This window comes from Aristolochia californica, unplaced genomic scaffold (assembly GCF_029961685.1).
Source record: "Aristolochia californica isolate CCGP_79_NKW_82.1479 unplaced genomic scaffold, dmAriCali1.0.hap1 SCAF_6, whole genome shotgun sequence".
Lineage (NCBI taxonomy): Eukaryota > Viridiplantae > Streptophyta > Magnoliopsida > Piperales > Aristolochiaceae > Aristolochia > Aristolochia californica.
In genome coordinates this window covers 41,223,997-41,241,397 of record NW_027182257.1, presented here as the reverse complement: position 1 = coordinate 41,241,397, position 17,401 = coordinate 41,223,997, and the positions used below count along the sequence as shown (strand labels likewise).

At 36.8% G+C, this 17,401-nt stretch overlaps 2 protein-coding genes across 2 annotated transcripts; both read left to right on the top strand.

Annotated features, from left to right (window-relative positions):
- Positions 1 to 837: 837 nt before the first annotated feature.
- Positions 838 to 8,889, top strand: LOC137935076 (golgin candidate 2). Its single transcript, XM_068779721.1, has 10 exons — positions 838 to 1,094; positions 1,265 to 2,266; positions 3,554 to 3,664; positions 3,969 to 4,028; positions 4,400 to 4,457; positions 5,027 to 5,079; positions 5,257 to 5,349; positions 6,358 to 6,483; positions 8,270 to 8,317; positions 8,392 to 8,889. Exons 1-10 carry the CDS (start codon positions 1,041 to 1,043, stop codon positions 8,761 to 8,763), a joined length of 1,977 nt encoding a protein of 658 aa, XP_068635822.1. The 5' UTR covers positions 838 to 1,040; the 3' UTR covers positions 8,764 to 8,889.
- Positions 8,890 to 13,261: 4,372 nt separating this feature from the next.
- Positions 13,262 to 16,649, top strand: LOC137935116 (mitochondrial import inner membrane translocase subunit TIM10-like). The gene is made up of 6 exons (XM_068779776.1): positions 13,262 to 13,395; positions 13,861 to 13,917; positions 14,756 to 14,808; positions 14,987 to 15,025; positions 16,169 to 16,238; positions 16,415 to 16,649. Exons 2-6 carry the CDS (start codon positions 13,873 to 13,875, stop codon positions 16,463 to 16,465), a joined length of 258 nt encoding a protein of 85 aa, XP_068635877.1. The 5' UTR covers positions 13,262 to 13,395; positions 13,861 to 13,872; the 3' UTR covers positions 16,466 to 16,649.
- The last annotated feature ends 752 nt before the right edge of the window (positions 16,650 to 17,401 follow it).

The following is a 17,401-nucleotide window of genomic DNA, read 5'->3' as shown; positions in this document are numbered from 1 at the left end:
TCCAAAATCTTTACCCCCTGTAATAGCAATGAAGGCATTGAATTAATTTGATATATCAACTAAATCGACCAATATGTATACAAAAAACTGATATGCATGCCCACAGGTGTGGTACCAAACCAAACCAGTTTGCAAACCGTTCAAATTCGTGAGTCAAGTTCAGCTTACTCACTAGTGAACCGACTCGTTAATATATATTTTTTTTATGAAAAATATTTTTCACTCTAACTATTCTTGTCAATTCCCTCTGGTTGATCGTTGCTATTATTTACTTCAATCCTCAAAGATGATCGATCATTTTGCTATTTTGGGTCACTCAACATCTAATATTGTTATTTGTCAATGATATAATTACTATAGATGGAGGTGTTTGATATTTCTTTTAGGTTTATTAAATTGGTTATTATATATTAGTATGTTCCATTCTAAAGTTTTGGATTCCTCTGTGATAGCTTATAATTCAATAGTATTAAGTTCACCATGATATTTTATTCATTTTTTTAATTTTTATGATTTTAAATATAGGTTAAAACTTGAACTCAGCTCAAGTTTGAGCACAAACTCGGTTAAATTTTTTGGAGTTGAGATAGATTCTAATTTTAAACTTGAACTCAGATTTCAAAATATTCGGATTAAATTAAACTCGAATATTTGCACCCCCTAGATACCCATAGGAGACGGTTGGGTTTAAATCAATGGGCGTTTGATTCAAATCAGTCGGTACGCATCGACGCCAGGGGAGTCACTAACTCACGAGTTACAAAGGCAGATAAGCCGTGAGTTCAGGCTTCTCTCAGTCAGTTGAGACTTGAGAGAGCGTGCCACGGCGTCGCGTGTTACGGTGGTACGTTAGACACCGTCTTCCTCCTTTCGTCATTCCTAAAGCCTGAACGGTAAAATCACTAGTATACTTTGGCTCGCTGCTGCGATGGCTATTTTCTCTACTCTATGTTTGTGATCAGTCTAGCCAAAAAAAAATTCTTCTGTATGCTCCTATGCAAACGATTAATATGCGCAGTTTGAGCTAATTTGAGGGAATCATGGCCGGATGGATTTCGTCGAAGCTCAAAGTTGCTGAGACCTTCCTTCAGCAGGCAAGATTATCTTAACCTATATTTATCATTTTTTTTGTTCCTAACATGTTTTCCATCTCCATGTCTTCCCATGATTAGACGTTAAGTTTAGGATCACGTTAATTTCATCAATTCGCTCTCTTTTGGATCTGTGAAATTATGAATTGAATTTTGTGGCGTTTCAAGTTCAGATTGATCAACAAGCAGCCGAATCGCTTGGAAAGTCGGAGAAACCAAAGTCCGAGTCCTTTGATGATGGCTTCCCAGTAAAATCCGGATCCGTCTCTTTGAAAGATCAGTTGAAGAAGAAAGCGCCAGAAAAGGTTGTGCCAGATATCGATTCGCATACACATCCACGGGGAAATAAGCTCAATGCCGTGGAGGGTCCTTCTTCCAGCCGTACATCCACTGTCGCAGACAGTGATTGGACTGAACTCCTTAGCACCTCCAGTCCAATCTCGCCTAATGAGCGTCCTAGTGGAATTTTAACTCTACGGACACAAAATGATCTGAGGAAAGGTGGCATTGCAACTCTGGGTTCTCCTCGGAGGGATAAAAGGTCAAATGGTGTAAAAAGATCTGATCTTGTCTCGGAGAAGAAAGTGATCTCCGATGCTCGTCTCAGTAACAGAAAATCTCTGACTGAAGAAGTGTATGGTGGATTGGACAAGTCTAATTTGGTGCAGAAGAAACCTAATGAAACTGCTGCACCATTAGAAAATGGAGATAATCACTTACTGGAACAGAAAAAAGATGCAAATGTAAATTTGGCGGATGAGGCAAAGGGAAAGTTAGAGATTTACCATGAAGAAAGTAACCTCAAAAAAAATGAATTTATCTCCCAAGATGGAGAAGCAGTTTCAAGTACTACAGATGCATTTACCGATTTCAAAAGAGAAGAGGAAGGAAATCTTGGAAAATCTACAAATGTTAAGGCTAGGAATACTGAATCTTCTGGGAGTGACGGGAGGTCCGATTCAGAATCAGGTTCAGCTTCATCATCTGATTCAGAAAATGAGAAGGAAAGGAGAGAGAAAAGGAGAAAGAAAAGGGAGCAGATTTTGGCTGAGGAAAGGGCTGCTAAAGCTGCAGAGGCAATCAGAGAGCGAGAGAATATTGTTGCAAGATTGGAAGGAGAAAAGCAGAGTTTGGAGAAAATATTGGATGAACGAGAAAAACAACAAGCGCAAGAGGTCTTACTTATGCTACTTATCTTTTCATTAACCTCTTATATTGAATGTTTAAGGATAAGTTCCTAATTTTTTATGCAATCATGTCAATGAAGAAGGGGTCTTACTATGTTTGGTTATGAATGCTAAAAAGCTCAATTTACTTGTGAAATGAAAAATAGGGATGTCAGTTTTGTTTTATGTTTGTGGGAATCCATCTGGGTCACCAGATTGAATCTGAGTGCTTATATTTGCTATTGTCCTGTTATGTTTGGACGAGTTCTATTGAAGTTTATGGAGTTCCATTGGTATAACTTCTATAAGACTAACAATCATCACAAAGGAATTTGGTTGAAAAGCATCCCACTAAACCTTTTTCCTCATTTTGTAATTGAATGCTGACCCCATACTTGACAATCCAACAAGAAACTCATTGATCTCTATCTAAATGCTTTTTCTACCTATGCTGCAGTGAATCATTTGGTATGTTTTACCTATTTGTTTGAAACCATCACCGTTTCACTTGTACATGAACTTGAAACTTCATGTAAGTTTAAATGCAATCTGTCAGTCTGAAATGTAAAACTTATAATGAAATTTATATGCTTCTTAGCAAGGGATCTAGCATTTCATAGACATTATAGACCTAGATGATAAACTTTTTAAAAGAAAACTTATGTGATCACTCTGTCAAGGATTTATTGTCCTCAAAGTGTGAACTTTGTGCATTTTCCAACTTCATGGTTGGTCACAGAAGTGCCTGAAACGTCTGTTCCTGCTCACATTGGAAGTTGTTAGCTTCTGTTTCCAAACAGCGGTGCAGTAGGAAAAAATCAAGAAGGAGAAAAAAAAAAAGAGAAATAAGTTAACGGTTTAAAGTTTTTCGATTAACTTATTTCTCTTTTTTTCTCTTAGGGGTGTTATGGTTGAGTATCATGTTGTCCTCTGCTAATAAATATTTCTGTCTCTGATACGTTTTATAGCTGGGTGTGTGCAGTTTCACAATACTAACTGCTTTTGCCTGACTTAAAAAATTCAGTGGATTCCAACCAATTAATATGATCTCTATATGATATTAACACAAATTCTTTATTCAAGCTAAAATATTGAACTATTAGGTCATTGTGGAAAACAGAAGAGATTACATGGGAGGAAGGGGGATTTCATCTTCCTCTTGCCTTTCCTTTAAAATTTATCTGCTGTATGCACTGAATTATGTATCCTAGAGAAACATATTTGCCTTGACATCTAACCATCTGTCAGGTTTCGTTATGTAATTATTTTATCTTGTCTACTGGCTTTCTGGTTCAGGCTGCAAAGCTGCAGGCAAACATGATGGAAACAATGGAAGCTGTGGAATTAGAGAAGCAGAAACATAGCAGTACCAGAATGGAAGCCCTGTCACGGTTGGCTAAACTTGAGGTCTTTCTCAATTCTCATAGGTTCTAAGGTCGGGTCATATGGGGGGATTGAATGTTTGGCTAACTGGTGTATCCTGCATTTCTTTATTTTAGGTTGTGGATTCAAATCCCCGTAGCATCTGGACTGTCTGTGTAAACTATCTCTAATTAAATTTGAAAAATAAAAATAAGGGAAGGGAAAAAAAAAGAGAGAAAGAATTGGACTATCATGAGAGCGTTAACCCAACTATATTTGGTCAGGCTACGTTGATCCTTCTCTATTTAGCTTATCTCATGTCCTCACTGAAGGTTAAACATTGCTGCAGACTACAAATGTGGAGCTCGCAAGATCACTAGCAACCATGCAACGTAGTTTTGAAATTGAGGTATATGAACCTTTTCCCTTTCCTGGAAGTGAGTTGTCACTTCCTTCAATCTGAATTTGGTTATTGGATCTGCCTGAATACTCTTGTGCTCAATAAAATAAGTTGTCCAAAAGCTTTCCTAAACTAACAATATTAGCTAGTGTTTAGGTTACATTATTGACTGTGAACTTTAAATTCTAAAAACTCTTTTGAGCCAGTTTGTTACAGCAGAATTAGAAATTTAGAGAAAAATTGGCTTTCCATGTGGTTTTATAGAAGAATTGAGCTTTGTAGCCTCTGTCAATAAAAAAGATCGAGAAGGACAATTTATTTTGCATATTTTTCATTTTCTATTGCTTTCTAATTTCGTTTTTCTTCTGGGAATGAAAAAGCTCAACAGAGTTTCAGAATTTCGACAACAGATTGAAACGAAGGACATGGCTCTTGAAGGTATTATCTTATGTTATACTGAAAGATCATTTTGTGTCAAGTATTACGAAACTAAAATACCTGTATTTGCTTCTCGTGATAATAGAGCTATGCGCATGCTGATATATATGTCAGAAATTCCCTGTGATGTAGTAAATGATTCTTGCACCCTAAATTAGTCCATGTAAACAATAAACATAGGAGCAAATTAGGGAGTAGACTGCATCACACTGTTCACAATGTGAAAATATCCGGTTTACAAGTTTTCTGACTGTGCACCTACTGGCCGATGGAGTGTATTTTAAGCATTAAATTGTGAAAATTTCCACCAATAACTTATTGAACATATCACCAATTGAGGCATATCCTGGTTCGGTTTTTTTCTTTATTCATTGTTGAACCTCATGCATTGGTGAGACTTGAATCTAGAACAACCCCAGCCTCCCCCCCACAACCAGCACACACACACACACACACACACATACATATACCCCTATGTGGCCATTGAGCTAAAGACCCAATCCTACTGCTTGAGATTTGTGTTCATTCTTTAACCGAAGTTAATGTGCATCTCTTTCCCTACTATGCAGAACTCAGAAGAAGAATGTCCAAACTTCATAAAAATGCATCATCCACAAGTCTTGTAAGTCTCCGCAATTTGTTTGAGAATATTCATGCTTGTGAGTAGTATCACCTTGTGAAATAGATCTTTCCTTTTAGACAGTTATTCCTTGACACTCTTTGTTTTTTTTTTTTTTTTATTATGTGCTGAGAATTTATTAATTACTGATAAAGATGATTTCTGCTACACATTTTATAGATAGAAACTTCAAAACAAGTCAAATTGGAGCGAGAGATACTTGAGGCAGAGTACTCTTTCACATGTGAAAAAATTACACAATTGCAAGAGAAGGTAACACTGAATTCTGGTTTTAGATTGGAGAGACTAAAATCCTTTTGCTCCAAGTTTTCTTTAGACCTGAGTGTCTTTATATTTTGCAATAGTTTCTCATGCAGCTTCTGCATGTCAGGAACTTGGAATTCAATATTTTTTAGTGCTGTACCCATGTTTTTCTTGGTATTGTTTGTCTGAATTTACTTGTCTAAGCATTTATGTTATCTTTACATGATGGGTGGAAGTTCTATTTAAATTTTCTGTAACAAGCTTTATTTAGTTATTTATTCTGAATGACCACCTGCTTGGTTCGCAATGTGAAACCAAGTGATGTATACTTCTCAACCTTATTATTTAAGTGTTAATCGTTGTGACAGATGGTTAGAACTATAGGTAAATTTCAATGGTAGAAAATAAGTGATCTTTTCTTTTAAGAGGGATACTATCTATTGAAGTAGAAGTTGGAAGTATATCTTGATTCTTTACCAGCTATTCTTGAGGCAATACTGCACCTATTTGTCATTGTTTAGAAAGACAAGGGAAGTGTGGAAATGCAATCCAGACCATTTGGTCCACATGGCACATTTGTTTCTCTCAAGGCAGGAGTTGCTTGTGTTTTATTTTAATAAGATTTCATAAAACGTGTAATAGATGTAAGTTAGGAGGGATAACAAACTAATATATTGAATTTGTAGAAGTCCTAGTCTCTTCCTTAGTGATAGCCAAGTAAGGAGGCTGCTTCCCAGCTAATAAACTCAGAATCACTCATGCCTGTAACCAGTGTAGGACTATTCACGATTTAGGAGGGATCACAATTATTAAGCATGTACTGCAAACATTTAGATCCATTCGGTTGTTTCAGCTGTTCTCCCATGTACGCTTTTGATTTCTTTCTGCTACAGCAAGTGCAAGACTTGGTCCTTTTAATGATGTTTGTAACTTTTGAAATAGTGATCTTCAAACAGGGAATTCTTGTCCTTTGCTGCCTCAAACTTATTATGTGACTTTTGCTTTGATATTATTTAGGCTATGATGCTGGAACAGGGCATCGAGATGATAAGGAAAGACATGGAAGATCCAACTGAAGTAGAAATTGAACTAAAGAAAAGGCTTGCAATGCTCACTGACCATTTGATACAGAAACAAGCACAGGTTCATCTCTCAATCCCAGTTTTTCTTTTTGTTTTACAAGAAAAGAAAAATTGCTTGGCTCACACTTCTGTTGCTAAGCTGTTTTTCGCTTTTAACTGTCTTTCCTACCTGTGTCTTGTTCCTTGATTGGTTCAGAAAGGTACTTTCCTTAGGAAGAGTCTGAAACTTAAAACTTATGAACAATCAAATTGAACGATTATAAGTAACAAGAATCCAAGTATAAATAAAAAGGTAATGTGAAAAGGAAAATCAAGCTAATAAGTGAACAAAGACAGAAATATCATTCTCTTTGTTAAGATTGAGCCCGTTTCTATCCCAAAATGATTGAGCCACTTAGAGACCTACCGTTAAATCTTAGAAACCAACAACTTTTTCTAACACATTTATGTGGGACTATTCCTGCAAACACTCCCGTCATGTCCTAGTTTACACATACAGATATTGAGCCTGAGATGTGGACAACACAAACAAGATACAAACTCAATGGCACAAGCGCTGGGCCAAAATCCAGGCGGACATCTTACTCTAATACCATGTTAAGATTGACCCCAGTTCCATCACAAAATGACTAGTTATTTAGGAGACCTATTGTTCAACCTTATAAACCAACAACTTTTCTTAACACTTAATCTATGTAGAATTATTCCACGAACACTTACTTCATTAGAACCTCTACATCTCGATCAGTGGTATTTTTTCCATCTTCAATACAAGTGAGAAATTCACTGTCCACAAATCTCCTTCACTGTCCCCTTAAGATCCTTACCCATTGATGTTGGCCTCATCATGAGTGACCTTGACCACATCAAGTGAGAAATTCACTGAGTGATGGATGTTCTTTTCCTGGGCTACCTTGGGGTCTGTGGGAGCTTTGATGGTCAGAGGAGTGACAGACAAGAGTATGTTCAATGTTTTTGTGAGTATGAAGTTGGAAACATAGTATGGTAGTTATGGTTCAGATCTCCTCTGAAAGTTGACTCGATAATTCGAGACATATTTGGTCTAATAAGGGGGATCTTGTTCAGTTTTGATTCAAACAGGACACTGACATATTACGTGTGACACACAATTGAAGGACAGAGGTATGGCAGCAGGGTGGGATCATGACAGGTTTTAAAAAACAGGGAGAGGGGGCCTCCTCCTCCTTCCTTTCTTACCCTCTTTCCAATGTTTCTTTATTTTTTAAACATCACTATAATAAACGTCTTTCTCAACACTTAATATTCAGTTAACTACTGAATCATCTTCTAGAGCATGGCTGATATGCTCTAGGGAAGGGTTTTTAGCAAAGCAGCATCTCATTGTCAGCACCACTCTTCCCCTTTGGGCATTTTATTTTCTATTTGGTTTTTAGCACTTCTTTTCTTGCTATATTTTGTTTATCTGTACCCTTCTCCCTCGGAAGTAATGAATCCTCTTTTCTCATTGATATTATAAAAAAAATACTAGATTCTTGCAACACTTAGGATCAGGAGTGCTCATCAGTGGTAAGTTTGTTAACATTTTGTCAAGGCAATTGCTAGTTGCTATTTGCTGTCTCAACTTTCATCTCAGTTGAGAATCAGTTACGTGGTCTCAATAATTAATAAGAATTCCTGGGCTGTATTAGCAAATGTGGCTGTCTTTATCATTAGTTTCCTAGAGTAAATATGCTCATTTTTATGCTTTTATTTTATCTCAGTCATTGTCAAATCATCTTTTCAATTTTTAGTCCACTTGCCCTTTTTGAACTCTTTGTTCTTCCATATATGAAAGCTTAATCAGAAAATGCTTTCCTGTTTACTAGGTTGAGTCCCTTGCATCAGAGAAAGCAACACTGTTATTCAGACTGGAGGTAAGGAGCTGCACTATATTGTTATTTACAAGTGTGTTACTTCCTTGAGATCTAATAGCATCTCCCTCATACAGATACTCACAAGATTGCTGGATGAACACCATTCTTCTGCCCCTTCAACTGATTCAGGGGGTCGGCTGGACAGAGATGATTTAGAAGCTGGGTCACTAGATCCTCAAAATCTGAAACTGAGACCTCTGCTGCAGCATAAGATCCGATCTGGAGGAAGGCAATTGGGATCAATTCTTATTCAGTTGGATTCCATTTTCTCTGCAGGGGCTTTGTTCATAAGGAAGAACCCTAAGGCTCAGGTGTGGGCAGTTGTTTATCTTATATGCCTTCATTTCTGGGTTTTGTATATTCTGACGTCTCATTCTCACTCATCTGATAAGAGTGGCTCCGGTGCGATCATTTCCCTGGAGAATATCAACAAGACCGGTGCTTAACTGTTTTATATATTTACACTTCATTTCAGAATTGTTTTTTAGTACATTCTTGCAAACCCAGGAGAATGCCATCAGAAATAAAAATTGCAAGAAGATTTGTTTTGTATGTTTACTGCACACTACCTATCTGAGGCGAATGCAAGTATTAAATTGCGAACGTCATATTTAATCCAATTTTGGGGCTAGCGTAGGTAAAAGTTATTTCATACCTGATTAATTGAATATTTGATTATGATTAACAGGTAATGAGAGAAAGGAAACCAATTGTCCCTTATTCCCATTTTCGTGTCCCTTCCTTTCCCGCCCAAACCCCTCGTTCTCGCCTCTACCGTGAAGAGATTGCTCTTGACGCAACCTCTCCTCTTCCGATTGCATCGTTCTTGCTCCTATTACGACCAGAACCTCTAGCCAAGTTCCAGATTTTCTTGCCGCTTCAGTGATTGCCCATCGTCCTCTCGGTTGTTGCAGATTTGCCGTTGGGAGGAGTCTAATTTGCGTAAGTCATAGAGAAATTTGTTTTTTATTTTTTTTTCTACGATTCAACTTCTCTGAAAAGGGAAAAAGAATTCGAAGGGAGACTGAGAGAAAACTTCCCTTTCGTACCTCCTTCGAAACCCCCTGTTTCCGCCGCCTGAAACCTCTCATTCTTTCCTACCGGTTCTCACTGTCCTCTTTTGTTCTTGCCCGATGAAGGGAACTTTTCGCCTAATCTATAGATGACATGTGCTTCCAACTGTGCTGAGCTTTTAATAAAGAAGTTAACTCACTATTTTTTGGGTGAACGGAGAAGTTAGGAAGGCATATTACCATTTTGGTGAAGTAGTGGCTTTTGATACTACTTATGATTCTAACCAATACAATCTTATTCTTGCGCATTTTACTGGAATCAATCATCATGGACAGTCTACAACATTTGGTTGTGGGTTATTAAAGGGTGATTCATTTGTTTAGCTATTTAAGCAATATCTTAACGCTATGTCAAACCAATACCCTTGTGCCATTGTAACAGATCAAGATCCTAGTATAGCACATACAATCAAAATTGTATTTTCAAAGGCTTTTCACAGGTATTGTATGTGGTATATACTGAATAAGGTTGGTGAGAGAGTTGGTTCTATTGCTCGTGATGAAAAATTCCAGCGTGGTTTTGTAGATTGTGTGTGAAACTCTGACACACCAGAAGAATTTGAAGTAAAATGGTTATGTATTAGTAAAATATTTTAGTTAGACCATAATGATTGGTTACACAAACTCTTTAGCGAACGGAGTCAATGGGTTCCTGCATATTGCAAACACATATTTATGGTTGGAATGCGGACCACCCAAAGGAGTTAAATTATGAATTCTTTCTTTGACTCTTACTTCAGTAAAAGGAAATCATTAGTTGAATTCATTCACAACTATGAAGCAGCCATAAGGAAACAAAGGCAACAAATGAAGAATACCGATCATGACACATCATATACCAAGCCTCATATGATTACCTAATTCAACGTTGAGAAGCAAATAGCAAAAGCCTACTCAAGGTCCATATTTTTAAAGTTTCAAAAAGAATTAAAAGAGAGTTTGAACTTTGGTTCATAGAGGGAGGGAAATTCAACAATACATTGGGTAAAATTTCTTGGGGTAGGATCTTCCTCAAAAGGTATCCCTTTAGGCACATTCTTATTGTTTTAAGAAATGAGTATATTGATGAACTTCCTGAGCATTACATCATGAAGAGATGGACACAGAGTATAATTGTTAGTTTAGATCATAGTAACTGTGAGCTTCGAGGTGATGTAGTGTCCTCAACACCTAATAGAATGAGGGAGTTGGGACTTATTTGGGATGATTGCTAATGTATAGCAAGTTGTTCCAATGGAGCATATGAATTTGCAAAAGAGAGAATAGTTGCCCTTCACCAGCAATTACTTGAGTTCCAATTACCTGAACAAGTGGAAAATGAATTTGGGAAAGAGAAAAGTAAAGATAATACTTTAATCTATCCTCGTGAGATTTCTAAAACAAAAGGTAGTCGTAAGAGATTGAAGGGAGGTAAAGAGAAAGCACTGGAAGAAGTTTTTTGAATCAAAAGGTTGTGTCGTGGTTGTCATGAGCTAGCACACAGTGATAAGCGAAATTGTCTTAAGTTGAAGAAAAGGTAATTAATTACTTATTTAGTTATGTTTATAATAATTTATTTTGTATTTTTATGTACTTGTATATTAAGCTCATTTCCTCGCTTTGTTTTTTTAAGTGAAACATCCATATCAGTAGAGGGACATTCCTTGCATGAGTCTCAAGCTTCAACAACAAATGCAAACAATGGTGAGTGTTAAAGTTATTCTTATCCAAACGGTTTTATGAGCATTATAAGTATATATATTTTGGTATGGTGATACATGAATCAGAAAAGTTGATATTACTTTAATTATTTGCAAGTTTATGAAGCCATTGAAAAAGATGGTTTATTACTATGAGCTAGATCAGAAGATTGTGATCTGCTACAAAGAAATTTAGGTTACTCGACCTTTTAGATTGTGAGCTTAGAATCAAAGTTTACAGGAATACATTGATAATTTTAATTATTTTGCTGGTATTCATTGAACTTTTAGATAGATGTTGGGCTATACAAGTTGAGTCAAAGATGTTGAAGAGCAAGGCTGATTATCAGAAATTTCGAGGATGAAAATTTTGTAAGTTTTGAAGCTTATTATTATTTGTCATTTGTACTATGAAATATCTTTATGCTATGAATTGTATCGCAAAAATGTGTTTTTGCAATTTCAGATGTAATACTTTTATGTGGTTTAAATAAATGTAATTCAAACATTGCAATTTCAGATGTAATTTAAGCATTGTAAACTGATGTAACTTGAGTATAGTAATTTCAGATCTTTGTCATTTCATATGTACTCTTTGACTTGATTCAATCAGTTTTAAATAGATGCACAAATTGGATTGATTTAAACAAATTTAACCTATATATATATGTGCCTCGAAGAAAAATATGATAAAGGGTTTTGTCAATAACTCTCCCAATCAAATTATATATACCTCCAAAAGTGTAGTTATTTTGCATGAATTTGGAGCTATCCCCACCCCTCCAATGTTAGCTTCCCATTGCTCTCTTAAACTAATATTTTGCTATATTGGTAGATGAGGGGGTAACAAAAAACAAATATCATCATTTGTAGTATTCGATCTTCGATGGCCTTATACTAGCAAGACACATTTCTATACCATAGCAAGCAAAGTTATGCAAATTACATTTGTTTTCAATAAACGCACTTAAAACAATAATAAAATAAACAATAAGTAAAAAAAAAATCTATGCTTGAAAGCTCAAACATATATCACCAAATGGCTAACCAAGAAAACTAAAAAAAGTCAAGTACACAATAAGAGTAATATGACTCTATTGGGATTTGAACCCAGATCACGAATTGCCTGGAGCCAAGCTGTTAAACCATAGTTTTCTCAATATAATAGAAACAATGCAACTAGTATACAACTCAAGGCAACCAATTATATATACACCTAACAACTCAATCCAACTAGTTATATATACATCTAACATCTCAAGGTACTTGCAAAGAAAATAGTCAACTCTAGGCCCTGTAATAGACACTTGTGAAAAAATTAAGTACTTCAAACTGTAGCATCTGAAAACTCATCAATCTTGTTTATTATCCTAACAAAAACATACACTTAGCAAAAATATCAACGTAGGCAAAAATTATAAAACAATTTTAGAAGTATTTACAAATATATGATGAAAAAGCTTGCTTTCTCAAGCTTACGTAATATGTTCCCATTTTTCAGGGGCTTCCATTGGCTTCAAACCTGCACATATAATGAAAAACTAGTTAAAAGTCTAGGCCTTGCAATTGCATTAGCCACTTGTAATAAAATTAAATATTGCAAATTACAGCATATAAAAATTCATCAATCTTGTTTATTGCAAATTCAGATTATAATATAAATAAAATAAAGATAAATATTCTCTAAGCTAACAAGGATAAAATACTTAATCAAAGGAGTATTACGTATTCACACAACATAGTTGTTTGAGCCGATCCTAGGACTTGATATTGAGGACTGATGATGTATATGAGGTAAATTCCACTCAATTTTAAAAACTAGTAGCTTCATCAATGTTATGGTCCTGGGTTAAGTACCTATGTCTTCTGCTCGTAACAGGCCGGTCTTTTGGATAGTATTGACTAGGTACTTAACACTCAGTCGCTCAATTTGCGTGAGAAAACTGCCATAATTGATCCATAGGCTTAACAGTTTTTTTTCACTGTCTTTCTTTATACACCGTGTGTTTCCCTTAACAACGTATTTGTTACTTGGATTGGGAGTGGTGAGCCTCAGTCTTCTACTCTAAGTCTGCTATTTTGTAAAAGAAATGCTTTTACTTACATATTTCATTAGCATACTTGAGCTGTGAAGAAGATTTAATTTAACCATGCGTCTAATTTGACCTTAAACCTATATAAGAAAAGAACCAACACCGAAGAAAAGGTTCCGTCGATTAGCCCGATCGGTAAGGTGTCTTTCACTTTTTAAAACGAGCAAGCAGAAGCCGCCGGAGCATTACCCTCTACCCGTTTCGCTGCCGTCTCTTGACGAGCACTTCTGTTGGTAAGATCTCTTCTGCCCTTGTTTCTCTTTGAAGCTGTAGATTTGAAAATGGTGGAGGGTTGAATGGTTACTTCGCCTGTGTCATATCCTCTTCCACTCATTTGTTGAAACTTGAAAGTAGAGATACAGTTATGTGTACTTTTTTCCTTTTCTTAACCTTTTTTGGGAGGAAATTATTTTCGTGATGTAGGGTAAGTGGTACAATCAAGGTCGTTCCTTTTGAATCTATTGGGAGCACTTGACTGGGGCCGTTGTTCTATTAGAAAATTTCCGATTTGCCCTTTTCCCTGTATTTCATGCATTGGTTTAAGCATACTATTTCTCTGTCTTTTTTGTTTCATCTATTCCATTTAGTTTGAGTGTTGTTTGTTATTTGCTTCTGCATATGTGTCAGTTAGGAAACTTGGATCATTTTTTTTTTTTTTTTTTGTGGGTTTAGCTAATTATTGATGAATTTTCTGTCAGTGATATTTTCTAATGGCTGGTAACAGTGGTGCAGCAAGCGGACCTAGCACTGAACAGGTATGTTTTTGTATTTATGAAAACTAGTTGCTTCTAGTTTGGAAACAATATTTAGGACGTATGGACAACCTTAAAAGTGATATATGCTGGATGGATTGAGTTCTCTATTTCATGTTGTTTGTTACTTGTAGAACATATTTTGGAAGTCTGCGTGAGTACAATCTCTTCAGCTATTGAACTAGAACCAGCAGAGTTTTTTTCTTTTCTTTTTTCTTTTTAACTGATCATTGATTCAATTTTATTGTCAAAGAATGAGAGCAATACAAAGGGAGGGAAGGCCTTAATTCTCAAGAGGGAATGAGACCCCAATAGTTACATAATTCTTTGAGACACCATCTTTAGCTAGACTATCAGAAATACAATTGGCAGATCGAAGGGTGTGCTGCCACTTTACTTGTAGCAGGGAACTGATGCTGAGAATTTCATCATAGATTTGGCAAAGCCTCCACGGGGGAGGGGAGTCTTTTGGATAGTCAGCCAATAACATGGGAGGAATCACCCTGAATAATTTTTCGAGGAGGAGAATCTTTGAGAGTAGAGTCTGATGCGAGTGAGGAGCATGGAGGAATTGTTTTGGTATTGAAGATTGCAAGATGTCTGATTGATGGTCTTGAATTTAACATATTTAGACACTATAAGATGGAAGCCGTCAAATTCATCGTTGGAGTTGTTATAATTGGCAACTGCACTGTTGACACAATTTCTCTTGTTTCTCTTAATAGCCAAATTTCAGTTTAAGTAGCTTCATTTGGCTTTTGATGTTCTAGCATTCTGTTTATTTATTAATACTATATCAGTGTTTTAAAAATAATCTCATGGAATTTTCTTCTACTTCCAGGTGTTGGGGTTAGCATTGACAGAAATGGAATACAAAGTGGAAATGTTCAACAAGTAAGTCATCATAGATTGTTTTTCACCATATGTGATCAATTTTTTTCTATTATCTGAGATTGTTTCTTCCTAGGGTTCTGTTAATTGGTTAAATAAGCGTTCTTTGTGTTTTACATTTAGCAGGTGCCTCTTGTTTTTTTATTTCATGTCCATCTGACTGCTTTTGTGTTTGTTTTAGGCTCACACAGACTTGTTTTGATAAATGTATTGAGAAAAGGTACATTAACAGCTCTACTTTATATTGGCTTTCTTTCCATGTGTTGTCCTCTTTCTATTTTCTTCTTAATTGATGCCAATTGAATATTGGTGGTTGAGGAATTCCTGTACCCCTCTCTAAGTCAAGAAATATTAACATACAGAGGACATTTAGGATGGCAGTCCATGTTGTTTTAACTGTTGTGCATAACACCTCCTCAGAGAAACTCAAGATATCACTGAAAATCACACTACCACTTGTACTTGTTCTCTTTGTTCAGTCAATTTTTAAGCATAGAATAGCTAATGAAGGGGCTGACATCCCACTTCTTGTTCTGCATGGTCCTCCCAGTTTGTTTTCTGCTACCTAACAGGCCGGTCTTTTGGGTAGTATTAACTAGGTGCTTAACATTTGGTATCAGAGTAGGCACCACGTTGCGGTTTCGAATCCCGGAGGGGGCGACCTAGAGGCCAGATTAAAATTATTGGTAGTCTCAAAAAGTGAGTCGGGCCAATGTCGCTAGAGTGGGCCGCCATAGGCGTCGGCTCATAATGGCGGGAGTATTGTTATGATCCTGGGGTTAAGTACTTGGTTTTTTGCTACCTAACAGGCCGGTCTTTTGGGTAGTATTGGTTAGGTGCTTAACATTATTGTTATGATCCTGGGGTTAAGTACTTGGCTTTCCACTACCTAACAGGCTGGTCTTTTGCATAGTATTGGTTAGGTGCTTATTTGGTATTAGAGCAGGCACCATGTGGCGGGTTCGAATCCCGGAAGGGGCGACCTAGAAGGGGTGACCTAGAGGAGGCGACCTAGATGCCAGATTAAAATTACTGGTAGTCTCAAAAAGTGAGTCGGGCCAGTGTCGCTAGAGTGGGCCACTAGAATGGGCCACTAGAGTGAGCTGCCGTGGACGGCGGCTCTGATACCAAAATGTTAATCACCTAGCCAATACTACCCAAAAGACCGGCCTGTTAGGTAGCGGAAAGCCAAGTACTTAACCCCAGGATCATAACATCCTCATAACTGTATATCTTTACCTTATCGGCTAGCGTGCCGAGTGCATCCTTTCTAACAATTTTAGTAAAGTCTCATCATTCAGAGAGAAAGAGAAAAGAAAAGCAGTTGCGCAAAGAGTCTTTTTGACTGATTTCCAATTTTTAGGTACAAGGAAGCTGAACTAAACATGGCTGAAAACAGTTGCATTGACCGTTGTGCTTCAAAATATTTTCAGGTTAGAAGTGCTGTTGTTAACAGTTTCTTTTTGTATTGCATGTTGGAAAAACAATTTAAACTAATAATCCTTACCCCTTCTCTTTGTAACTCTACTTTCTTGTGTCCACTACCTTTTATTCATGCTTATTTTTAAGAGATTTTATGTTCAATATCCTTATCTTTTGCCTTTTTCAGGTGACTAACTTGGTTGGACAGCTACTTGGGGCTAATCAACCGCCCATGTGAAAAGGGTGTTATCTTCCCTGTTTTTGCTGTTCTTTGATCAGGTTACTGGCTTAATTTATTACTGACAGAAAATGGATATTATGCCCTGTATCGCTTCTATCTAGGTCATTTTTGTCACATGAAATTTCCTGTTTTTATTCAAATTCCAAGAAATAACTTTTGCTGCAAGCACAACCAGATATCACTTTTGGCATTCATTTAGTTAGCAATTCAGAAGATTGACCCTAGTTGCCTTAGTTCCCGAACAGAGAAATATGTGGAGGATGACTGATGGCATCTCCGATGGTAGAGGGATCTTGTAGCAGGCTCTGATTTTAGGTACATTCTGGATCATCTGTTTCTGACACTAGGAGCAGTATAGTATATATCTGATGCTAATATGTTTGCAATTCCAACTTTGAAAGAGGAATTATGATTTTTGCTTGCTATGGAAGCGAAGAAGTCAGCATCAGATAGTTCTGCGGTGAAGGAACCAGTCCATCATTCTCAGCCACCCAGAGGGAACTCTAGTTTTTCCTATACTTGCATGACGGCAAGGGTGAAAATCAGCCACGGGGTGGGGAAATCTGGGAAAAATCGCGAGTGGAAGAAGCGTTTTATCTAACGAGTCCTTAAGCGTATTGAACCGAGCTAATCATATTATACCTGAGATCGCATAAATGGGTAGAGGTGTAAGAAGACCCGTCAATCAAGCCGGTTAACATAAAACCCAGAAAAAGCTTTGGTCTCTCTATGGTGGGTTACTGATAGATAGAGATGATAAGTGAGGCAGGTTTCATAAAGATTATTCTATGTTTAACACCTTGGCTTTTCCCATCCGTTTTTTTTTCTGTTTGATTTTGTCTCTTGCAATTAACTCGATTCCTCCTCAGGATGGAGAGTCATATCCGTTCCTGCTTAAACAAACAACCACCGCCCATAAACTGCTGCTGTTTC